Source organism: Schistocerca cancellata, chromosome 10 (assembly GCF_023864275.1).
Source record: "Schistocerca cancellata isolate TAMUIC-IGC-003103 chromosome 10, iqSchCanc2.1, whole genome shotgun sequence".
NCBI classification, from domain to species: Eukaryota; Metazoa; Arthropoda; class Insecta; order Orthoptera; family Acrididae; genus Schistocerca; species Schistocerca cancellata.
Window position 1 is genome coordinate 192485370 of NC_064635.1, and position 27194 is coordinate 192512563.

A 27194-nucleotide genomic window follows, 5' to 3' on the forward strand; every position below is an offset into this window, starting at 1 on the left:
TATTTGTAACTAAAATCGGAATGGTGCATATACCAATGGATCCGTTAGCTGACCATTAATTTCAGCCTAGTTAACATCTTTTGCAAAAGGGATTAATCAATTCGCACAATTTTCCTGGACAGCAACTCCGGTTCGTCGTTCAAACCTTGCTTAATGTACTGAACATAGCTATAGTAAGAAAAATGTTCGGACGGCTGTGCGAATGACTACTGGTAAACTGAAAACTTTTCACTCCATGTCCCCAGCTCAAGTAGGAAGGAAGCACCGAGAATGTGCGCGAGGCGCAGTTAAACTTCTTTCTTCACTGTTTCAGCCTTTGACGATTAGTATCAAACATGAGCCTTAACTTGAAAAAGAAGTTTCTGAGAATGCTCGTGTGCAGCACGGAGTTTTTTGTGGTAGTGAATCATGGATTGCAGGAAATCCGAAAAAGAAGAGATCGAAGCGTTTGAGATGATATTGAAATATAGGTGGACTGATAAGAGAAGGAACGAGGAGGTTATCCACAGAATCGACGGAGAAATTAATGTATCGAAAACAAAACAAATAAAATTAAAACAATTGCAGCCCTCGGTCGAAGAAATGAAGTTCAAATCGCTCTGAGCACTATGGGACTCAACTTCTGAGGTCATCAGTCCCCTAGAACTTAGAACTACTTAAACCTAACTAACCTAAGGACAACACACACATCCATGCCCGAGGCAGGATTCGAACCTGCGACCGTAGCGGTCTCGCGGTTCCAGACTGTAGCGCCTACAACCGCACGGCCACTCCGACCGGCGAGTGTGATTTGGCGCTGTTCAAAACAGAAAGAGAAGCATTTCCGAGGATAGATTAAAACCAACGATTCTGCAATGCTCTTTTCGCAGAAGCGTCAATGTGGAGCTCCGGATGACGCAAGGTTGGAAGTACAGAGGACTCTGAATCAGGCAAAGAAGAGGGCACGAGAGGAAAATAAGTCTATTTCCAAAATCTGTTCAGAGGAGCTAGGTAGCTTGCATAATCGAGGATACGACTTTGAGTCAGAAATGCCAGAGCAACGAACCACGAAGGGAACGTTATACAAGCAAAGAGCAAAGTCGCAGAGAAGTCAAAAGGGATCCATAGACAAGAGAAGAGATTGAACTTGAAAGAGAGCTATTAACTATGAATGATGGCAGCAGTTTCCTATTAAGCGACGATAAATTCAGAGACAGGATAATAGTTTTTTGTGGAAGAGCAAGGAGAGAGGCTCTAAGAAGTAAACGAGACATTTCTATGGATGGTACGTTCAAGTGCAGCAGCAAACAGTTTTCACAGATATATACAATTCATGCAGATTTTGGAAGTAACAAAAATGAGACTAATATCTACCCAGTCGCATTATCATTGTTACCAAATAAAAGGAAAGAGACATATCTGACTTTACAGAAATGTGCTGGAAAGTATTCCAGAATGGAACCCTGCGAGTTTTACTGCAGATTTTGAGTCAGCAGCGATTCATGTGTTACCAACTTCCTCAGTGCATGTGTGCTATTTCCACATAAGAAAGTCTCTGGTGGAAAGTACAGGATCTTGGACTCACACGCGAATACAAAGAAACTGAAGAAGTGAGACAACAAATTCGCACGCGTGCTGCGCTGGCGTTCCTACGGCCTGAAGATGTATGTGATGGCTGGCTGGAGATACATTCACAGGCACCGGATGTTCCTAGGCTTTCTTTCTCGACTATTTTGTAGAGAGATGGTTGGAAATTGAAGAAAACCCTGTCAGCCTTTGGAGCTGCTACAGACGGCTCAATCGAACAACTAACTCCGTAGTTATATACACTCCTGGAAATTGAAATAAGAACACCGTAAATTCATTGTCCCAGGAAGGGGAAACTTTATTGACACATTCCTGGGGTCAGATACATCACATGATCACACTGACAGAACCACAGGCACATAGACACAGGCAACAGAGCATGCACAATGTCGGCACTAGTACAGTGTATATCCACCTTTCGCAGCAATGCAGGCTGCTATTCTCCCATGGAGACGATCGTATAGATGCTGGATGTAGTCCTGTGGAACGGCTTGCCGTGCCATTTCCACCTGGCGCCTCAGTTGGACCAGCGTTCGTGCTGGACGTGCAGACCGCGTGAGACGACGCTTCATCCAGTCCCAAACATGCTCAATGGGGGACAGATCCGGAGATCTTGCTGGCCAGGGTAGTTGACTTACACCTTCTAGAGCACGTTGGGTGGCACGGGATACATGCGGACGTGCATTGTCCTGTTGGAACAGCAAGTTCCCTTGCCGGTCTAGGAATGGTAGAACGATGGATTCGATGACGGTTTCGATGTACCGTGCACTATTCAGTGTCCCCTCGACGATCACCAGTGGTGTACGGCCAGTGTAGGAGATCGCTCCCCACACCATGATGCCGGGTGTTGGCCCTGTGTGGCTCGGTCTATGCAGTCCTGATTGTGGCGCTCACCTGCACGGCGCCAAACACGCATACGACCATCATTGGCACCAAGGCAGAAGCGACTCTCATCGCTGAAGACGACACGTCTCCATTCGTCCCTCCATTCACGCCTGTCGCGACACCACTGGAGGCGGGCTGCACGATGTTGGGGCGTGAGCGGAAGACGGCCTAACGGTGTGCGGGACCGTAGCCCAGCTTCATGGAGACGGTTGCGAATGGTCCTCGCCGATACCCCAGGAGCAACAGTGTCCCTAATTTGCTGGGAAGTGGCGGTGCGGTCCCCTACGGCACTGCGTAGGATCCTACGGTCTTGGCGTGCATCCGTGCGTCGCTGCGGTCCGGTCCCAGGTCGACGGGCACGTGCACCTTCCGCCGACCACTGGCGACAACATCGATGTACTGTGGAGACCCACGCCCCACGTGTTGAGCAATTCGGCGGTACGTCCACCCGGCCTCCCGCATGCCCACTATACGCCCTCGCTCAAAGTCCGTCAACTGCACATACGGTTCACGTCCACGCTGTCGCGGCATGCTACCAGTGTTAAAGACTGCGATGGAGCTCCGTATGCCACGGCAAACTGGCTGACACTGACGGCGGCGGTGCACAAATGCTGCGCAGCTAGCGCCATTCGACGGCCAATACCGCGGTTCCTGGTGTGTCCGCTGTGCCGTGCGTGTGATCATTGCTTGTACAGCCCTCTCGCAGTGTCCGGAGCAAGTATGGTGGGTCTGACACACCGGTGTCAATGTGTTCTTTTTTTCATTTCCAGGAGTGTATTAATAATATGCTTTCCAAACCAAATCCTAAAATTAGTGATGTGATTACTTGCATGAAAACGGAAGCAGAAAATTAAACGTGCGCGTTAATGATAACAGAGCTGAGTATGGAAGGTAAAAGAAAGAAAACAGTGTACATGAAACTGGATGAAAGGCAGGAGAAAATATTGAAAAGGCAGACAGAAGCGATACCAAAAGTAATGCCTGTTGGTAAGAGCCAAAAAGATATTGCACTGTCAAATTCAAAATTACAGAAGACGTTGGATATGAAACATACATCAACTCTAATCGGGAGGGAGTAAGGACGGCATCAAGGATGAGAAGAAGCATCGTTATTTATGTAAGGAGCTACTGTGCTGTCAAGTTTTTTTATAAAACAATGAAATACCGATAACTTACATGCATTTACAATTGCCATTAAATGCCGTTGCTCAACGAAATTAAAATACAGGGGTGGTATAAATTAGTTATGCAAAACTAAACTGTATTTGTGAAAATGGTACATAACTTACAGAAATGATTGATACCGCATTGAATGCAGCGTATCTTCAAGTTTTACTCCCGCAGCACTGTTAGTTCCCGACGTTCCTGGTAGGTGGCTTGCGCGAATGAGTTACTCCGACAGTCATCATGGAGTCGTATAATGGTGCAGAGCGTGCGCAGTGTTGTTTGTGATATCGTGGCCGCCTCGATCACCTGATTGAACCCCAATGGACTTCTGTGTATGGGATCGCTTTAAAGACAGTGACTGTTCCCCAGTTCTGGGAAACGTAGATGATCTGCGACAACGTTATAACACAAGCAGCTGCCACAACACTTCAATACTTGTTTCGTAGGATTTGGCAGGAAATTGATTGGAGATGGGACATTTGTCATGTTGCAGGAGGTTGTCGCATTGAACACTGGTAAGTAAAACTTGATGATTGCTGCATCCATTGCTGTATCAAACAGTCCTGTGCGTTATTTACCTTTCCACAAAGGTTAATTTTGTATATCTAATTGGTAAATACACTGTACAACATGTAAATTTCGAGATGTTTAGAAAATTATTTGTAAAGAACTGAACAGTAATGGAAAAGATAATGTTTAACAAGCCTTATGATACAAAACAACCAAGTGTAGGGAAATTTATATGTATTTGTGCAGCTTAATAAACATGCAAACATTACAAATAATATCAGGTTCAGCTGAGCTCGAAAAGCCACATGACAAATCATCTACATCTGCATCATACTTTGCAAGCCACGTATGGTGTGTGGCGGAGGGTACTTTTGGTCTACTAACTGAGCCTTCCAACTCTATTCCACTCGCGAATAGCGCTGGGAACAATGATTGTCGGTAAGCCTCTGTATTGGCTCTAATTTTCTTCTCGTTGTCATTACGCAAGAGGTATACGACGGAAAGTAATATGTTGTTTGACACTTCCCGAAATTTCAATAGCAAATACACTCCTGGAAATGGAAAAAAGAACACATTGACACCGGTGTTGCAGACCCACCATACTTGCTCCGGACACTGCGAGAGGGCTGTACAAGCAATGATCACACGCACGGCACAGCGGACATACCAGGAACCGCGGTGTTGGCCGTCGAATGGCGCTAGCTGCGCAGCATTTGTGCACCGCCGCCGTCAGTGTCAGCCAGTTTGCCGTGGCATGCGGAGCTCCATCGCAGTCTTTAACACTGGTAGCATGCCGCGACAGCGTGGACGTGAACCGTATGTGCAGTTGACGGACTTTGAGCGAGGGCGTATAGTGGGCATGCGGGAGGCCGGGTGGACGTACCACCGAATTGCTCAACACGTGGGACGTGAGGTCTCCACAGTACATCGATGTTGTCGCCAGTGGTCGGCGGAAGGTGCACGTGCCCGTCGACCTGGGACCGGACCGCAGCGACGCACGGATGCACGCCAAGACCGTAGGATCCTACGCAGTGCCGTAGGGGACCGCACAGCCACTTCCCAGCAAATTAGGGACACTGTTGCTCCTGGGGTATCGGCGAGGACCATTCGCAACCGTCTCCATGAAGCTGGGCTACGGTCCCGCACACCGTTAGGCCGTCTTCCGCTCACGCCCCAACATCGTGCAGCCCGCCTCCAGTGGTGTCGCGACAGGCGTGAATGGAGGGACGAATGGAGACGTGTCGTCTTCAGCGATGAAAGTCGCTTCTGCCTTGGTGCCAATGATGGTCGTATGCGTGTTTGGCGCCGTGCAGGTGAGCGTCACAATCAGGACTGCATACGACCGAGGCACACAGGGCCAACACCCGGCATCATGGTGTGGGGAGCGATCTCCTACACTGGCCATACACCACTGGTGATCGTCGAGGGGACACTGAATAGTGCACGGTACATCGAAACCGTCATCGAACCCATCGTTCTACCATTCCTAGACCGGCAAGGGAACTTGCTGTTCCAACAGGACAATGCACGTCCGCATGTATCCCGTGCCACCCAACGTGCTCTAGAAGGTGTAAGTCAACTACCCTGGCCAGCAAGATCTCCGGATCTGTCCCCCATTGAGCATGTTTGGGACTGGATGAAGCGTCGTCTCACGCGGTCTGCACGTCCAGCACGAACGCTGGTCCAACTGAGGCGCCAGGTGGAAATGGCACGGCAAGCCGTTCCACAGGACTACATCCAGCATCTATACGATCGTCTCCATGGGAGAATAGCAGCCTGCATTGCTGCGAAAGGTGGATATACACTGTACTAGTGGCGACATTGTGCATGCCCTGTTGCCTGTGTCTATGTGCCTGTGGTTCTGTCATTGTGATCATGTGATGTATCTGACCCCAGGAATGTGTCAATAAAGTTTCCCCTTCCTGGGACAATGAATTCACGGTGTTCTTATTTCAATTTCCATGAGTGTATATCTGTGATGCACAACGCCTCTCTTGTAACGTCTGCCGATGGAGTTTGCTGAGCATCTCTATAACGTTCTTATGCCGACTAAACGATCCCGTGACGAAACGCGCCGCTCTTCTTTGGATCTTCTCTATCTGTTCTATCAGTCCTATCTGGTAGGGATCCCAGACAGATGAACGATACTGAAGAATGGGTCGAACGAGCGTCTTATAAGCCACTTCCTTCCTGGACGAGCTACATCCCCTTAATATTCTTCCTACGAATCTGAGTTTGGCATTAGCTTTCCCACTATATGTTTTATGTGCTCATTCGCTCCGGCTAGTTACGCCTAGATATTTTACGGCAGACTCTGTCTCCAGCAGTTTGTCATCATTAGTGTGGCTGTACAGTGATAGATTTATTTTCCTATTTATACGCAATATGTTACATTTATTTACGTTCAGCGTCAGCTACCACAGCCTGCACCATTCATCAATTCTCTGGAGGCCATTCTGCATTTGTTATAGACAACCGCACCATCTCGAACTGGCTTAGAGAGCATCCGATGCTTTACACTACAGCATTGTAAACAATAAAGGACCTGTCAAGCTCGCTTGGGTACTCCGGAAATTACCTTTACGCCTGTCGATTTTGTTCCGTTAAGAACGACGTGTTCAGTTCTGTCTGCAAGAAGTCTTGAATCCAGTCGCAAACCTGCTCCGATACGCGATAAACTCGTATTTTTTCACTAAATGGCAGTGCGGGACGGTGTCAAATGCCGTCCTGAAGTCAAGGAACTCGGCATCAATCTGGGCACCATCGTCTGCGGCGCTGTGGATCTCATGGAGCAACGGAGCGAGTCGAGTATCGGAGGATCTCTGTTTGCGGTATCCATGTTGCTTTTTATAAAGGAGATTTTTCTTCTCCAGGAACGTCACAATTATTGCGAATAAAATGTTTTCCATAATTCTACAACATATTGAAGTCAACGATATATGTCTATAATTGTGTGTATCTGTGCACGGCCCTACTTAAAAACGGGAGTGACCTGCGTTTTCTTCCAGTCGCTAGGTACCCTTCATTGCTCAAGCAATCTACCATAAGTTTTTGTTAGAATGAGAGCACCATTGCTTCACATAATCTTTGAAGAATCTTCTAGGTATCTCATCTGGTCCTGATGATTTCATAAGTAATAGAAGAAGACCAAAGAATTGGAGGGTGATTCGGCGTAATTGAATGTGTTCCAAACCACGTAGGAAGGGCAGGAACCGTAAGGATGAGCTGACCGATATCTGAACAGAGCCAAAAAAACTGGTACATCTCCTTAATATCTTGTAGGTCCCCCGCGAGCACGTAGAAGTGCCGCAACATGACGTGGATAGACTCCGGTACGGTCTGAAGTAGTGGTGGAGGGAACTGACACCATGAATCCTGCAGGGCTGTCCATAAATCCGTAAGAGTACGAGGAAGTGGAGATCTCTTCTGAACAGAACGTTGCAAGGCATCCCAGATATGATCAATAATTTTCATGTCTGGGGAGCTTGGTCACCAGCAGAAGTCTTTAAACTCAGAGTATTCCTGTAGCCACTCTGTAGTAATTATGGACGTGTAGGGTGTCGCATTGTCTGCTGGAATTGTCCAAGTCCGTAGGAATGCACAATGGACATGAATGGATGCAGAGGATCAGACAAGATGCTTACGTACGTATCGCCTGTCAGAGTTGTATCTGGATGTATCACGGGTCCCATATCACTCCAATTGCATACGCTCCACACCATTAAAAAGCCTACACCAGCTTGAACAGTCCCCTGCCGACATGCATGGTCCATAGATTCATGAGGTTGTCTCCATACCCGCTCGATACAATTTGAAGTGAGACTTCGTCCGACCGAGCAACATGTTTCCAATCGTCAACAGTCCAATTTGAGTTGTGACGCGCTCACGCTAGGAGTAAAGCTTTGTGTTGTCCAGTCATCAAGGATACACGAGTGGGCCTTCGGCTCCGAAAGCCCATATCGATGATGTTCCGTTGAATGGTTCACACGCTGACACTTGTTGATTGACGAGCATTGAAATCTGCAGCAATTTGAGGAAGGGTTGCTCTTCAGTCACGTTGAAGGATTCTCTTCAGTCGTCGTTGGTCCCGTTCTTGCAGATCTTTTTTCCGGCCGCTGCGGTGTCGGTGATTTCGTGTTTTACCGGATTTCTGATATTCACGGTACACGCGTGAAATTGTACAGGAAAATCCCCACTTCATCACTACCTTGGAGATGCTGTGTCCCATCGCTCGTGCGCCGACTATAACACCACGTTCAAACTCACTTAAACCCTAATAACCTGGCACTGCAGCAGCAGTAACCGCGCCAGACACTTGTTGTCTTATACAGTGTGTTACAAAATGGTACGGCGAAACTTTCAGGAAACATTTCTCACAAACAGAGAAAGAAAATATGTTATGTGGACATGTGTCCGGAAACGCTTACTTACCATGTTAGAGCTCATTTTATTACTTCTCTTCAAATCACATTAATCATGGAATGGAAACACACAGCAACAGAACGTACCAGCGTGACTTCAAACACTAGGAAATGTTCAAAATGTCCTCCGTTAGCGAGGATACATGCATCCATCCTCCGTCGCATGGAATCCCTGATGCGTTGATGCAGCCCTCGAGAATGGCGTATTGTATGACAGCCGTCCACAATACGAGCGCGAAGAGTCTCTACATTTGGTACCGGGGTTGCGTAGACAAGAGCTTTCAAATGCCCCCATAAATGAAAGTCAAGAGGGTTGAGATCAGGAGAGCGTGGAGGCCATGGAATTGGTCCGCCTCTACCAATCCATCGGTCACCGAATCTGTTGTTGAGAAGCGTACGAACACTTCGACTGAAATGTGCAGGAGCTCCATCGTGCATGAACGACATGTTGTGTCGTACTTGTAAAGGCACATGTTCTAGCAGCACAGGTAGAGTATCCCGTATGAAATCATGATAACGTGCTCCACTGAGCGTAGGTGGAAGAACATGTGGCCCAATCAAGACATCACCAACAATGCCTGCCCAAACGTTCACAGAAAATCTATGTTGATGACGTGATTGCACAATTGCGTGCGGATTCTCGTCAGCCCACACATGTTGATTGTGAAAATTTACAATTTGATCACGTTGGAATGAAGCCTCATCCGTATAGAGAACATTTGCACTGAAATGAGGATTGACACATTGTTGGATGAACCATTGGCAGAAGTGTACCCGTGGAGGTCAATCAGCTGCTGATAGTGCCTGCACACGCTGTACATGGTACGGAGACAACTGGTTCTCCCGTAGCACTCTCCATACAGCGGCGTTACCTTGTACAGCAGCAACTTCTCTGACGCTGACATTAGGGTTATCGTCAACTGCACGAAGAATTGCCTCGTCCATTGCAGGTGTCCTCGTCGTTCTAGGTCTTCCCCAGTCGCGAGTCATAGGCTGGAATGTTCCTTGCTCCCTAAGACGCCGATCAATTGCTTCGAACGTCTTCCTGTCGGGACACCCTCGTTCTGGAAATCTGTCTCGATACAAGCGTACCGCGCCACGGCTATTGCCCCGTGCTAATCCATACAGCAAATGGGCATCTGCCAACTCCGCATTTGTAAACATTGCACTGACTGCAAAACCACGTTCGTGATGAACACTAACCTGTTGATGGTACGTACTGATGTGCTTGATGCTAGTACTGTATAGCAATGAGTCACATGTCAACACAGGCACCGAAGTCAACATTACTTTCCTTCAATTGGGCCAACTGGTGGTGAATCGTGGAAGTACAGTACATACTGACGAAACTAAAATCAGCTCTAACATGGAAATTAAGCGTTTCCGGACACATGTCCACATAACATCTTTTGTTTATTTGTGTGTGAGGAATGTTTCCTGAAAGTTTGGCCCTACCTTTTTGTAACACCCTGTATAGGCAGGCGTTGCTGAGTGCAGCGCCGTATCCTGTCTGTTTACATATCTCTGTAATTGAATACGCATGCCTCAAAAATGGCTCAAATGGCTCTAATCACTATTGGACTTAACATCTGGGACTTAAAACTACTTAAACCTAACTAACCTAAGGACATCACACACATCCATGCCCGAGGCAGGATTCGAACCTGCGACCGCAGCAGCAGCGCGGTTCCCGACTAAAGCGCATAGAACTGCTCGGCCACAGCGTCCGGCAAATACTCATGCCTACACCAGTTTCTTTGGCGCTTCAGTATATGTATACTATTATTTAAAGTAGTTGTCACGTGACAGGCAACGGGCTGCAGGGCTCCTGCCACCAATAAACCAATGGCAGCCTGCGCTGTCGGCTGCCACTGCGTTGCCACTTCGCTCTGCTGAGTTAATTAAGGCATTGTGCCAGCCAGTCCTCAGCGAGCCGTTGTAGACGTGCGGGTGAGAGATTTGAGTGACTTGTAGCTTCGCGTGTTTACGATGTCTCATGAAAGCAGTCGCAAGAGAGGGAGGCCGAGGCTGCACACTCCTCGGAAACCTCCAAAACGTGGCGGACATGGCGTCGTTATACGCAGTCAGGCGCGTGAGTACGTGTGTTCCTTAAGGGAGAGAGAGAGGGATGCAGGAGGGCCTCTCGTTCCTTTGGATAAGGTGGCGGAGCGAACTGCAGCTGCTCTGCAAGTTAACGAACGATCAGTAATAAGAATCTGGATGGAGAAATTCACGAAAGAGGGCTCAAGTGAATCATCTAAATTGGAGACACCTGGGAAAAAGAGGCGACTAGAGAAAAGGGTCACAAAACTTGGAAACTTGGCTCTTTTCAGGAAGATGCCATTCGTCGTCAAATATACGCATTTTATTCCAGGAAGTAGTATCCAACACTCAAAAAACTACATGCTACCCTCACAGCGGCTGACCTGTTCCAGGGTAGTAAATCGTCTTTGTTACGACCCGTGAAAATGTTAGGATTCCGCTATAAATCCAGCTCTGGCAGAAAGTTACTAATAGAACGCTAAGATATTGCAGCCTGGCGATGCCGCTTTCTTAGAGAATTAGTGGTGACAAATTTTGATGATATCGTTTGGCTTGATGAAACGTGGGTGAATGCAGGACACAGTTTAAAAAAAGGCTGGACAGACGGTATCATCAGCGGTAGTACGGCAGGTCCGATCGGCAGGGGAAAAAGGATAATTGTAGCACATGCCGGAAATTCTAAAGGTTTCATTCCAAAATTGTCTGCTGCTATTCAGTTCAAATAAGACCTGCGACTACCACGAAGAGATGAGCCACAATACTTCCGTGAAATGGTTTGAAGACTGTCTGCTCCAGAACTTAACAAAAAGCTCTATCATTGTTATGGATAACGCTCCTTAACACTCAGTAATACAGGATAAACCACCCACAAAGACAACGAGGAAAAACGACTTTGTTAGCTGGTTACAGAAACACAAGGTACAATTCGACAGTAATTTGACGAGCGCAGAATTATTAGAACTTGTATCGCAACACAAGCCGAAGAACCCGATTTACATTGTGGATGAAGTGGCAAAAAAATACGGGCATAACATGCTCAGATTGCCTCCTTAACATTGCCATTTCAACGCAATGGAACAGATTTGGGCTCAGGTTAAACGGCATATTGCTGTGAAATTTACATTAACCGAAGTGGAACGCCTTTTGAAAGAGGCAGTTGAAATTGTGACATCGGAAGACAGGCAGAAGGTAGTGCATCACGTGAAAGGAGTGATAAGGGACGCATGGAACAATGAAGGTATCTTACAACAAAGGGTCGAAGACTTGATTATATCCGTCAATACGAGCAGCGACACGGATAGCTCCACTGAAAAATGGGTTCAAATGGCTCTGAGCAGTATGGGACTCAACTTCTGAGGTCATTAGTCCCCTAGAACTTAGAACTACTTAAACCTAACTAACCTAAGGACATCACACACATCCATGCCCGAGGCAGGATTCGAACCTGCGACCGTAGCGGTCTCGCTAGTTCCACTGATTCTGACTCTGAATTAAGCGGTGTTTTCGCATTGTCTGATTAGTGTGTAGTGTACTTACTGCCATTAAATATTGTGTGTGTGAATTTATTTCGATTAATTCTTATTCTTGTTGTGAGACTAAGAATTACTGTTTGGCCAGCTCTCGTCATCTCCTTACGGTAAGTTAGACTGAATTTTAATTCTATTTCATTTTGTATATACACCAATATGATATTCAATGTGTGTAATAGTTTTCGAAATTTGCAATCTAAAGAAGAAAACTTTTCCGGACGCGAAAATTTCTCATACTTCAATAGTTAATGTAACAGCGGCCCTGCCGGCCGCGGTGGTCTCGCGGTTCTAGGCGCGCAGTCCGGAACCGCGCGACTGCTACGGTCGCAGGTTCGAATCCTGCCTCGGGCATGGATGTGTGTGATGTCCTTAGGTTAGTTAGGTTTAAGTAGTTCTAAGTTCTAGGGGACTGATGGCCTCAGATGTTAAGTCCCATAGTGCTCAGAGCCAGCCAACAGCGGCCCTGATTAAAATTAAGAAAAGATATTTGATATGCTTATAGAAACCACTGAGACCGATACTGTTTGTGAATTTCAAAATATTTACATGATACTTACAGGAGATAGAGATTTTAAACGTCATACTTGTTTCGAGTTCAGTACTGATAGGGTTGCTTAAAAACGCTGTTTTCAGAAATTTATATACACGAAACGTAATGCACTACGGGAACTTTTAAGGATTCTTTGCCGAGTGCATTACTTTTGTAATGAATGGAAAAAAAATATTTTGCTGTGATACCTGTTGTGGACTGACAAGACAGCCAGTCCACAGTGACGGGTAACCGAAAGGCACGCGTTTACACACGCCGGCTGGCGTTATGTCTGAAACAGGATACGTAATGAATGCTATAAAGAAAACTACGTAGCTTCTGGAATACTTAACTTTAATCCATCATTTGTATACAGCATTCTTGATGTTACAAGTGAGACTCTCTCTTGAAATGGTTAATGGCGCCTTGCTAGGTCGTAACCATGGACTTAGCTGAAGGCTATTCTGTCTCTCGGCAAATGAGAGAAAGGCTTCGTCAGTGTAGCCGCTAGTAAAGTCGTCGTACAACTGGGGCGAGTGCTAGTACGTCTCTCTAGACCTGCCGTGTGGTGGCGCTCGGTCTGCAATTACTGACAGTGGCGACACGCGGGTCCGACATGTACTAATGAACCGCGGCCGATTTAAAGCTACCACCTAGCAAGTGTGGTGTCTGGCGGTGACACCACAACACCAACAGTTTTTCAGTAATGACGGGACGTGATAAGTTAGAAGCTGTTTGCGAAATCGAGAATTTAAATGGTTTCAAACGAATTAACGCAACTCTTGTCCTAATTAAAATTAAGAATAGATATTTGACAGATTGAGAGACATTGCAGAGATATACATCATATGTGGGTTTGAAATTTTTTACTTACTTTTTGTAGAAGATACAGGCTTTAATGGAGAAGAAATAAAAACTTTCAGGTTCGCCGATGACATTGTAATTCTATCAGACAGAGCAAAGGACTTGGAAGAGCAGTTGAACGGAATGGATGGTGTCTTGAAGGGAGGATATAAGATGAACATCAACAAAAGCAAAACGAGGATAATGGAATGTAGTCGAATTAAGTCGGGTGATGCTGAGGGTATTAGATTAGGAAATGAGGCACTTAAAGTAGTAAAGGAGTTTTGCTATTTGGGGAGCAAAATAACTGATGATGGTCGAAGTAGAGAGGATATAAAATGTAGACTGGCAATGGCAAGGAAAGCGTTTCTGAAGAAGAGAAATTTGTTAACATCGGGTATAGATTTAAGTGTCAGGAAGTCATTTCTGAAAGTATTTGTATGGAGTGTAGCCATGTATGGAAGTGAAACATGGACGGTAAATAGTTTGGACAAGAAGAGAATAGAAGCTTTTGAAATGTGGTGCTACAGAAGAATGCTGAAGATTAGATGGGTAGATCACATAACTAATGAGGAAGTATTGAATAAGATTGGGGAGAAGAGAAGTTTGTGGCACATCTTGACCAGAAGAAGGGATCGGTTGGTAGGACATGTTCTGAGGCATCAAGGGATCACCAATTTAGTATTGGAGGGCAGCGTGGAGGGTAAAAATCATAGGGGGAGACCAAGAGATGAATACACTAAGCAGATTCAGAAGGATGTAGGTTGCAGTAGGTACTGGGAGATGAAGAAGCTTGCACAGGATAGAGTAGCATGGAGAGCTGAATCAAACCAGTCTCAGGACTGAAGACCACAACAACAACAACAGGCTTTAAAACGATTTTCTATCGCCGGGGGATAGAAACAAGGAAGGATGTAAGCTACAATCCCGTGTATTGCACACTATAGTCATTCGCCCTGTTGGGCACTCGTTTGCGAGTAATTGACGAAAACAGTCGTAATTTTGTGTAATACTGAACAGCGCTAAAAAGCTGCGTTTGTGGCATGGTGTAATAGGTAGGATAGCATCTTCGCTTGTAGGAGATTGTGGGTTCGAATTTTTTCAGGTGTAGTATGTTCTTTTATTTTTAAATGTTCGTCGAAGTGACTTCGATTATCATTTTTATTCACTTAACTGATTTATATGTAATCTTTTAATTCCATTCTTTTCCACATAATTTTAATCTTAGTATCAACTTCTTCATTTGCTCCCATTTTCCCTCCTATCATTCTTTCTGCACTTGAAATCTTTGTTCGTGTGTTTTTAATTAATTTTATGTACTAATTTCTATTTAATTTCTTTTGTCACCGTATTTTTTCATCCACATTATTGCGTTCATTATATCTATTTCTCATTTGATTCAATTTCGCTTTACTTATAAACCCGTCTTTCATTTGAGTTTTCATCTGCGTTATTTTCTCCATAGTTAAGTAGGTATTTAGGGCATGTTTTAAATGTTTGTGTAACGATAATCGTGCAAAAAAATTGTACCCCCTTGTAACAAAAATAACCAGTGCGCAAATATAAATATATTGTTTCACCTTATGTTTTTAACTGATAGATAGAAATTATCAAATATTTGAATATTGGAAATGAAGTCCCATGCTACTTCACAGAGCGTAGGGGAACGATGCGGGAGACCCGCACCGCCGTACCAGGCAAGGTCCTAGTGGAGGTGGTTTGCCGTTGCCTTCCTCAGAGCCAGTGTGCGATTTGCAGGGGGGGATGGGGGGGATTCCCCCCCCCCCCCCCCCTCTGGACCAGACCATCCCCTCCACTGGTTTTAGTTTATGCATCCCAACCTGGGATGTTTATTTCCCATGCACTGGCGTAAAACTTTACATATACTTTAAATTTGTGGAACCGAGCACTGAAAGTTTTTAATACAGTCTTACTATTTATACTATTATTATGCTCGGTTATTAATTTTGAAAAAGTGTTATGTAGTAGGTAAGCATTTCAAAATATTTAGAACTAAATGACAAGACGACGCACGCCACATTTCCGTAGCATGCCACAACGTTGCAAGACGTCGCCCCAGCGTAAACGAGGCTTTAGAGCCAGGTCTGTGTTGCATGGTGGATGTGATGTGTTGCGTACGAAACTAAAACCTGCAATCAGATCCAAACGACGTGGAAAACTGTGAAGAGGTGTCATCCTTCAGCAAGATAACGTTCGCCCACATTCTGCCAAACGGACAGCCGACGCAATAAAGGAGTTGAGATTGGAGGTGTTGGAACACCCACCATACAGTCCAGACCTGCCTCCAAGCGATTTTCACATGTTTGGACCCTTAACGGAAGCACTACAGGGAAGAAGATTTGAAAGTGATGAAGACGTCATTGCTGCGGTACAAAATTGGTTACAGATGCAACTGATGAACGTATTTTCTGATGAAATAAAAAAAAAACTAGTAAAACGTCGGGAAAACTGCATTGAAGTCCAGGGAGGTTACGTAGAAAAATAATGCATGTTTCAGTTTTCTGTCATCAGAATAAGTACAGCTTTTCACAAATGTGCCTTTACATTTTGAATTCCCCTCGTATACGTATATGTCGATGATTTTGGAAATAAGCTTCACTTATAATGTACTTTTAAAGATATGACAAGGGATGGCTTTTCTGATAGTGCATATGCATGAATAGTGAGTTTCGGCATTAACATCTATTTATAAATAACTGTTTAACCATGGGTAACGCCACGGTCAAACCTAGTAACGTATATAATAATACTAACCCCCTAAGACATCCCCCCCCACTGGTAAAAGCACAAATCGCACACTGCTCCGAGCGCAGTGGGGATGAGTGACGATGATGAAGACAACACAACACCCAGTCATCTCGAGGCAGTTGAAAATCCCCGATCCCGCCGGGAACCGAACCCGAGACCCCGCGCTCGGGATAAATTTATATTTACAAAAATTCCAATTAGACAAAAAAAATAAATGAAAAATTTGTTACGGTGATTAAAACGATTAGGCAAAGGAACAGCAATAAAAATTACATTTAAGCGAATTAATTGAATAGAAATAATGATCGAAATAATTTCGATAAAGTCCGCCTCCGTAGTGTAGCGGGAGCGTTACCGCCTACCACGCAGGGAGCCCGGGTTCGATTCCCAGCAAGGGACTGGGTGCTGTGTGTCTTTCATCATCATTGAATCGCAAGTCGCCGACGTGGCGTCAACTAAAAAGGACTTGCAATACGGCGGCAGAACTCCCCCGGCCAACAATGCCATACGATCATTTCCATTTTCCATTTCGATAAAGACTTAAGGACCCTGACGAGATTCGAACCCACTATCTCCTGCATTTGAAAGTGTTCTCCTATCCATTACACAAGGCAACCACGCCACGTAATCCTAATTTTTCAACGATATTGAACACCACGCAAATTTCCAAATTCTTTATTCGTCAATTAACTCGCAAACGAGGACCCACCAGGATGAATGGCTGCAGTGTGTGATACATGGGATCTTAACCTATGTACATCACCGTGTAGATAGTTCCAGAAAGTCAATCGGACCGCTGTGGACCTCGTCTTAAGCAGAACCAAAAATACATAAAATTAATAGTCGCCTCCCGCGCGATATCAAGTTGCAAACTAACTAATTGCAATTTTGTTTTTTCTTTCTTTTTATCGTTGCCACATCCTAACCCAACTTTTTTATGGGCATTTTTGTACGAATCAGCAGTGTTAACCAGTCGTTTTCTTGTTGTTTTTTGCTCGCTTACAGATTCGGAAGTTGGCAAGTGCCTGCACGCGGCAGTGGAAAACTGTGATAGCGAGGCGGACCACTGCGTGCTGAAACGCGGCTCCAAAGCGACCATCACGATCGAGTTCAGCCCCGGTGAGTAGGAGGACTGTTTATATTTTAGTAAATATCGGAAATCCGATATATCGATTTTTAAAAAACTATCATTGTCGCCTCATTACATCTTAAGAAGTATCGATATATCGACATGTCGTCGGAGTGAATATCGACGTACCGGCCTATAAAGATATCGGCTGCACATTGTAAATATACTGCTGGTTTTAGAGCTGTATATTTAAAGTACTGATTTATAATTAGATAGTCTGTAAATCAACAAGCTAGCGGCATGCCTGTACCCCTTAACAGCAAGAATTGGAAGAAAAACTACGCACGTTCACGCTTGGCGATAACCACTTAGCTAACAATTGTAACTGCATGCAAGTGTCACAATAAAGGGTGTCCGAAGGGTCCGTCGTTTGCTTTAGTCACATAACGGATTTGTCCGGAACACTTCGTGTCGACTTCCCTGTTTTCTCAGTTCTGCAAACGCCAGAGACCTAGCAGCTGTAGTGGCAAAATTGCGTGGTGAAGCTAAACTTTGCAGTTTCTGTTGGTAGCGCCGGGCGCCGACTACGTCGCCATTTTCTCTCACACGCGTCCGCCCATCGCAGCGACAGTCTCATTTTTAGGCTTTTGTTCATCTTTTTTAGCAACTGTTATTCAAGAATGTCGATGTAAAGATATAGCACACTACTTGCGTTATAATTTTTTTTTCTTCACGCAACTGGCGTTTTGTTTCTTCCAATCGGAAATGATGTTATTCCATTCATACCGCCACCCTCCAGTGCAATAGGAGTCCTTCTTTTGCGCCACAATACTAGCTTCGCACAGTCAAAGATAAAGCTGGATGTGATGAAAGCTCACACAGTGAAAGTAATATTATGTTCTACTGCAATTTATAAAGAACAAATTCAAATATTTTCCGAAAATTTTGAAAAGATGTAATACAAAATAAAAATATCAACACTGGATATTGCCTTTTTTATATCGATATATCGGTGGTAAAAGTACTGCAGGTATATATCGACACTTACTGAAAAAATATCGATGTATTATGAACAGCCCCTGTGATTAGTCCCCATGCAACGCTTATCTTTGTCGAGTGAACTACAGCAAACACGATTATATTTTAGACTTGGTTGTTTTGTCAAGAGATGCTGCCCAAAAACACTCATTGACGTGTAATGTTATTTTAATGTGATCTTGCTGATGTGTAAGGAAGGAATATATTTTTGTTTGTATTGCACTTGCAGTTCAATAAAAATCACATGGGGGGGGGGGCTAAGTATCTTGCTAAAAGTGCACACTATGAGAATCGGCATAGTAAAACAATTTTCAGATTTTTAATTTAGAACAGCAACCAGCCACATGTATCTTCCTGGGGACAAAACGCATAAAAAATAGAAACTTTACCTATTTTTAAATGCAGAACTTCTTGTTTATTTTATTGCACAAAACCAGTAACATCTGCAAAGCGAAACCCTAGGAGAGTAAGGAAACCTGTAAGAGTCACCTGGAGATGGATTTGTAATCAACAAGAAACCGCTAATGCTTTGATTTCAATAAAAAATTTTAAAATCGTACTTGTGACACGTTGCTGTAATTATAAATCACAGATGAGGTGAAGTCATAGAATTTTAATTATCACTAATATTAGTGATTAATGAAAACCACCTAAGGTGTAATATTATAGAGTGAACCAAAAAAATTTGCGACAAACTTCGAGGGAAGATACAAGACGAATTAGACAAAATTTCCAGTTGGTGTGATGAATGGCAGCTAGCCCGAAGTGATAGTTAATGCGGATGAATAGGCAGAAGAAACCTGTAATGTTCGTATACAGTATTACTGGTGTCCTGCTTTATACAGTCAGGTCGTTTGAATATCTGGGCGTAACGATGCAAAGCGATATCAGGTGGGACGAGCATGTCCGAACTGTGGTAGGGATGGCAAAAGCCCGACTTCGATTTTTAGGAGAATTTTAGGAAAGAGTGGTACACCTGTAAGGGAAACCGCATATAGGGCGATGGTGGGACCTATTCTTGAGTATTGCTCGAGTGTTTGGGATCCGTATGAGGTCGGATTGCAGCAAGACATCGAAGCGGTTCAGAAGCGAGCGGTTAGATATGTTACCGGTAGATTCGAACAAGACGCAAGTGTTACGGAGATGCTTCGGAAACTGAAAAGGGAATCCGCGGAGGAAAGGCGACGTTCTTTTCGAGAAACACTATTGAGAAAATTTAGAGAACCGGAATTTGAAGCTGACTGCTGAACGATTGTATTGCTGCCAACATACATCGCACATAAGGTCCACGAAGATAAGAGAAATTAGTGCTCATATGGAGGCGTACAGACAGTCGTTTTTCCCTCGCTCTGTTTGCGAGTGGAACAGGAAGGGAAATTACAAGTAGCGGTACAGCGTACCCTCCGCCACGCACTGTACGCTGGCTTGCGGAGTATCTATGTAGATGTTGTAGAGGGCGTGTTGAGAAAAAAGTTGAAGATAGGAAGCTGTGGCGTCATCCAGCGACGATACAGAACGCCGAAGCTATAGGCGCTGGAGCCTACCACTACGCCATCCATTCGGCAGCAAACGTGCCTTTGTAGACTGGCAGCCCATAGACGGACTGACTGACACGATCGCAAAGATGGAGATGGCTGCTATGGAGACAGGCCTTGTCTCGTATTAATGTAATACTCCCTTCTCTTGGTGGATCTCGGTTTTAGACCTGGGCCGGCCGCGGTGGCCAAGCGGTTAAAGGCGCTACAGTCTGGAACCGCGCGACCGCTGCGGTCGCAGGTTCGAATCCTGCCTCGGGCATGGATGTGTGTGATGTCCTTAGGTTAGTTAGGTTTAAGTAGTTCTAAGTTCTAGGGGACTGATGACCATAGAAGTTAAGTCCCATAGTGCTCAGAGCCATTTGAACCATTTGAACCATTTTAGACCTGGGTTTCCATCTGAAGTTTATTTTTCTTCTGTATACTGTAATACACTGGAGATTACAGAGCGTTCCAGGAGAAAAAATAAACTGTGGATAGAAACCTGTGTGTGAAACCAGCATCCATCGAGGAAACATCGTATCGCATTAAAAGGAGACAAGGCCTTACTATGCAGCAGATAGTTCCATCTTCTCCACCTTCGGTCGTGGTAATCAGTCGTCATCATTTAATAACATACAACATTGCGAGGCCTATGAAGTCACGTTTGCTGCCTACGGGGTGGCCTAGCGGTAGGAGCAGGTGGCTATAACTTCGACGTTCTGTAGCTTCGTTGACGTTTCTGGACACGGGTTCATATCTTCGATTTGTTCCTCAAGACACTCGTAAGTATGTCGCAAAATTTCTACGACACCCTGTATATTTATTATGTTTCGACCAGTTTCGTTCGTCATCAGGTCGCTGAGTTGCGCCATTATCATGAGATAATCGGTCTGGTAGTCGTATGTAACAATCGAGATAAAAATTATGGAAACAACAAGGCATGCTCTGTACATCCTGAGAACCAGACCATTTAAAAGCTGATACTTTCTTTCACAACTTGGCAGCCTGATGATGTTCTAAGAACGGAATCAGTTGTAGCACAATAAATGTGTAATAATGCAAGTGATGATGAGGTTTGGTTTGTGGGCCACTCAACTGCTCGGTCATCAGCGCCCATACAAAGTCCCAATTTTTACACAGTCCAATTTTTTTCACAGTCCAATCTATCCACTGTCACGGATGATGATGAAATGAGGACAACAACACAAATATCCAGTCCCCAGGCAGAGAAAATCCCCAACCCAGCCGGGAATCGAACCCGGGACCCCGTGATCCAGAGGAAACAACGCTAGCCGCTAGACCACGAGCTGCGGGCATGGTGCAGGTGTGGTGGTTTTCATTAATCATTGATATTAGTGGCAATCAGCTATGGTGTTCAAAATGATCAAGATTCCATTTGGGAAGAGATGAGGTTCTGGCGAAATACCGCTGTGAGGACAGATCGTGAGTGGTGATTTGACCTCGGTTGGTAGACCACTTGCCCGCAAAAGGCAATGGTCCTCGGTTCAAGTCCTGGTCCAGCACAAAATTTGATCTGTTAGGAAGTTTGGTGATTAATCTTAATCTTGAAAAAGTCAAGCTGCGACGCTGAAACTTAGTGAGGCAGAAGTCTGCATTTTGGCTGTTTGGGAACCGTTCCACCTCGAAAATCGCCTCGTATCGTTCTGTAATTGTCTGTCACGCAATGCTTTTATTCATCTGAGGAAAATGTTACTGTGTTGCATGTCAGGAGAATACGGAGGGTGAGGCCAGACTTGACAGCCCAAAGAAGCACCATGTGTGATTACCTCCTAACACCCTATCCAACCGAATCAGTGCATATATCCAGTCCAGAGAGGGATATTGATAAGTCGGCTCATATTGCCAAGTTCTTTGTGAAATCACTCGATGTTGTAATCACTGAAATAACATCACATGCCCTCTCTAGCAGTGAACTTCCATTTCGTTTCCTCCTCGCTTCTGAGTGGTTCGCTTTTTTTCTGTCACACACTGAAATTATAGCACTCCGCAATGCAAATGAAACGTACAGAACGCCTGATACGTGGTAAATGAGGTGTATGCCCTGGCATGTAATGTACAGGGCTATTACAAGTGATTGAAGCGATTTCATAAATTCACTGTAGCTCCATTCATTGACATATGGTCACGACACACTACAGATACGTAGAAAAACTCATAAAGTTTTGTTCGGCTGAAGCCGCACTTCGAGTTTCTGTCGCCAGAGCGCTCGAGAGCGCAGTGAGACAAAATGGCGACAGGAGCCGAGAAAGCGTATGTCGTGCTTGAAATGCACTCACATCAGTCAGTCATAACAGTGCAACGACACTTCAGGACGAAGTTCAACAAAGATCCACCAACTGCTAACTCCATTCGGCGATTGTATGCGCAGTTTAAAGCTTCTGGATGCCTCTGTAAGGGGAAATCAACGGGTCGGCCTGCAGTGAGCGAAGAAACGGTTGAACACGTGTATCTGGACATGCTGGAAAATTGGCTTATGCCACAACTGGAGACCGACAGCGCCGACTTCATCTTTCAACAGGATGGTGCTCCACCGCACTTCCATCACGATGTTCGGCATTTCTTAAACAGGAGATTGGAAAACCGATGGATCGGTCGTGGTAGAGATCATGATCAGCAATTCATGTCATGGCCTCCACGCTCTCCCGACTTAACCCCGTGCGATTTCTTTCTGTGTGGTTATGTGAAAGATTCAGTGTTTAAACCTCCTCTACCAAGAAACGTGCCAGAACTGCGAGCTCGCATCAACGATGCTTTCGAACTCATTGTGGGGACATGCTGCGCCGAGTGTGGGAGGAACTTGATTATCGGCTTGATGTCTGCCGAATCCCTAAAGGGGCACATATCGAACATTTGTGAATGCCTAAAAAAACTTTTTGAGTTTTTGTATGTGTGTGCAAAGCATTGTGAAAATATCTCAAATAATAAAGTTATTGTAGAGCTGTGAAATCGCTTCAATAATTTGTAATAACCCTGTATATGTAGATGTGCACATCCCATCAAAGGTTTGGAATAACATAGAGTTTACTACAATAATTTTTACAATGCTTTATTAACAAAATTAACATAATTCCTTCAGAAAAGAAGAACGATTTTGGCTGGTTATAAAAAATCATTAAAAAACAGAGTAGGCTCTCTTCTAAGTGTACATCCTGAACACAAAAAATCTTTATCTCTCGATGATGATTATCTGTCTCTAGTAGTCAGTATGTCCTCCCAGTACACGGCATGCTCTGGACTAGACTGTCAGGTTTATCTTGGAATGAGGCACCACTCCTCAACGGCAGCTCCAGTGAGGTCCTGAAGATTTGTGGTGTCACCGCCAGACACCACACTTGCTAGGTGGTAGCTTAAATCGGCCGCGGTCCATTAGTACATGTCGGACCCGCGTGTCGCCACTGTCAGTACTTGCAGACCTAGCGCCACCACATGGCAGGTTTAGAGAGACGGACTAGCACTCGCCCCAGTTGTACGACGACTTTGCTAGCGACTACACTGACGAAGCCTTACTCTCATTTGCCGAGAGACCGTTAGAATAGCCTTCAGCTAAGTCCATGACTACGACCTAGCAAGGCGCCATTAGCCTTACAGTGATTGTAATTAACCGTATCTGGAGATAGTCTCACTTGTATCGTCAAGAGCGATGTACCACAAGGATGAATTAAAGTTAAGTATTCAAGGAGCTGCATACTTTTCTTATAGCATTAATTAGGTATCCTGTTCCAGAATTCACGCCAGCCGGCGTGTGTGTACGCGTGCCTTTCGGCTACCTCAGAGTGGCGTGGCTGTTTTGCTACGCCACAACAAGATTAACAGTTGGATTCGGACGGTATGCAATGGCCACCTTCAACAGGTCCCATGCATTCTCAGTTGCATTTATGGCTGTGGACTGTACTGGCCAATGCATTCGCTTGATGATGCAACTCTGAAGATGCCAAGACACTGTTAGAGTACAGTGCCGTCTCGCATTGTCATCGACTAGGATGAAATTGTCACCGACTTCACGTCTTAAAGCCTTACAATCGTTTGTAGGACCTATTGGAGGTATCAGGGACCAGTCAAACTGCCGTAGAAGGGAATTAGAGGGGTCTCCCGTCCCACCATTATTGCCGCACTGAACATTACACTTCGACCTGCAAAAGGATGGTTTTTCTCGACGTATTGGCGTTCCTGGTGCCGTCAAGCGCTTCTCGAAATCGTAACACGTCTAGTGTCCGATCGCCAAACATTCATCGTCTCGTCAGCAAACATGACATTACTCCAATCTGTAATGGTCCAGTGTTGATGTGCAAGAGCTCAGGACCTTTGACTGGGTCGGTTCCATTGCTTCAGTGCAGAATTTCGCATCGGTCTTCTGGAATGAAGACCACCCTGATGCAATCTTCTATGCATTGTTTGGTCTGAGATGCGAATCCCTGTTGCCCAGGAGAAATCATTTCCAATATTTCTGGCAGGTGATGTTGGATGTCTGCGAGCCAGTAGTTGGAGGAAACGTTCGTGCATTGGTATTGTCATACGAGGTCTATCTATCTCTCCGTACTTTCTCCACATCTTAGACACTCCACTTTGAGTGACATTAACCAATCGGCAACATCTTGCTATGTATGACCTGCTGAAAGTAAAGCCACTATCCTGACTCTATGAAAGTGTTGTACGCTTCCACATGACATGTTACTGCAGTGCTGAACACAAACTGAATGAAGTTGTTGTTGATACCAGGCTGTTAGCGACGTGCCACTGCGGTAGCTGTGTGTTTACATGAACGGGAAACGGTCATAAAGCAAGCCAGTAGCAAACACCCTCCAGTGTATGGGCTCTAACTGGATAACGCGTGAAGTGCCTAGGTCAGTGAGACTTCTAGTATCGTAGACTACATTTTGCGACACTATTCTAAACTTCTGATGGGCTGTGTATATGTAGATGTATATGGCAGTTCTTTGCTGGATTCCAAGAGATTGGAAAACACCGTGACGACGTCCTAATGGGAGGTGGGTAGACGAAATTACAGATCACAGATGCGTACTGCTGAAGAAAACCGGAAGAGGACTATAACCGAAGTGGATATCAAATTTCTGAGGATGGTAATAACAAAGAAGATTAATTACTGAATGTACTGTATCGAAATAGGATCCAAAAAAGAATAAGGGCAGTGGCAAATGTCGTTTGCATGGCAAAGCAAAGTGTATTCTATTATTATCCTAGGTCCAGAAGCACGCAGCTGTGTAAACTGATAGGGAGCCGTGGACGGTATTTGATATCGACCAGGGAGTCAGCTGCCCAAATAGAATCGGTCAACAAGACAGGTTCTAAATTCGGAGTGCGACGTTGCTGTGTGTGCATGATATCAGGGAGAAGGTGCTCAAGGTTCATTTGGTGAAGCAATGACCTCAACACTGTTCTGGAAACAGGCATTTCTTTCTACGAGGACGGGTAGAAGTTTTTCATAAAAGTGTTAAATATTGTCGCGATATGTGCTGCATGCAATGTTGAGTAGCAACTAGTGCCATTGGCTGGCGTGCTGTGTTCCTCATATATGTTTTTTTTATTTATCATTTCTATAAGTTTCTCGATATTTCTTATGTTTCTAATGTGTGCAGATTCTGGAATATTCGATGTCTGTATTAATATCAGCACTCTCCATCCAGCAGGCTGTTCTGTTCTGCCTGTACGTCAGATCCATCATAAACGTGGTTTCGGTGCTAATCATTGCACTTCATTGGCGACTCTGCTTTCGGATTTCGACTTGATTTTGGTTCCGAAGTTACATTGTCATCGGTTTGCAGAAAGACTACATACTCGTTCTCAACACGACCTCCACTGAGTCCAATTAATTTCGCCCGGAGACATCACATCTTTCCCTCGGAAAATCAAATTGTTTCGCAACTCTGAATAGTTTGCGCTTAGGTAATAGGAAACCTTCTCATTTATCAGTGAAAGAAATGTGAGGATCTGCTAAGTGAAGCTGAGTTTGACTTTGTGAAATGTAAATGGCATCAGAGAGGTGGTTATAGCGTTACCTTGATAATAGTACCGAGGCTTCAGAGAAAGCGAACACTTTCGTAGGATTTGTTGCCGTACCAAAGCGTTCGTCCGTCTAAAGTGATTTAAGATGTGCTGGACTGGGACTCGAATACGGAACCTTTGCATTTCTCGTGCACGTGTTCTACCGACTGAGTTACCAAGGTACTGCTCATGACCCGCCCACACCGTTACACTTCCGCCACTCCAAAACTCGCAGAAGTTCTTCATACCTTGCGGGATGAGCACTTCTTAACACTTTAAGTGAATAGACTTCAAGTGTGTAGACCATTCGTCATAAATGCTGTTATTACTTTATTTACCGCAAACAATTGATTGTACTTGTATTAATACATTCGCAATAAGTACGGTTTTTATGTTCCTAAGCTGGTAAGCTTGAGATATCAGTGAACAAGTGAGTATTGGTATCAATGCTCACCGATACTCTTTAAGGCTTCGTCTTCAGAAGTGCTTTTGTGTTCAAATAGCACTTGTGACCTATGGATTTGCGTTTCTGAAGTCTTTTGATACAAGCGACATATAAGTTCACAGTAAAATTAGCGACATTATAAAGTACAAAATCAATACGGGAGTCTCTTGTAAGCACATTTATAGGTAGTATTATTCCGCGCCGTACATGTATGCAAATAGACTGACTGAATTCAGCTCCAGGTTATAGCCAGTCTTACTATGTGCTGTGAAATTCTTCTTTCAGATAATATTGTTTCACAAATTATCCCTAAAGTATAAGTCCCAGGTTATAGCCAGTCTTACTGATTATGTGCTGTGAAATTCTTCTTTCAGATAATATTGTTTCACAAATTATCCCTAAAATATAAGTCACTGAGATAATACAAATTTATTTTCGCTGATAATGCACATGTAGGATGATTAATGAAAATAAGCAACATGTCAAAAACATTTGCGCAGTTTCAACAGTCAAAAGTAGGGTCAGCAACCCTTTTATTTCAAGAGACGTTTATCAGAAATCTGTCACGTTTGCAGTACGTATATTTTGGTGGCTAGTTTCGAAACTACTGGTTCAGTCTCACTATACAATTCATAATCCAGCTGAAGCTGATTCTCACTTGTATAATGAGCATATGTACATTGTGACATGTACCTACCGTCATTGTATGATGCATGTATTGCAAATTTGATGGTTACCAAAGATCAGATACTTTTACTACAGCATTAGTAGATCAGGCTTGACAATCACTCGGTGCGAAATCACATGTACTGTAACTATGACGAATTTGCAATAAACTCTTC

At 44.6% G+C, this 27194-nt stretch overlaps 1 protein-coding gene across 1 annotated transcript in view; it reads left to right on the forward strand.

Annotated features, from left to right (window-relative positions):
• The window catches only part of LOC126106642 (NPC intracellular cholesterol transporter 2 homolog a-like), a 101976-nt gene that overhangs the window by 19307 nt on the left and 55475 nt on the right, over positions 1-27194 (forward strand). Inside the window, exon 2 of the mRNA XM_049912998.1 lies at positions 17268-17381. Coding sequence (XP_049768955.1) covers positions 17268-17381 — 114 coding nt within the window. The remainder of the gene's footprint in view (positions 1-17267; positions 17382-27194) is intronic.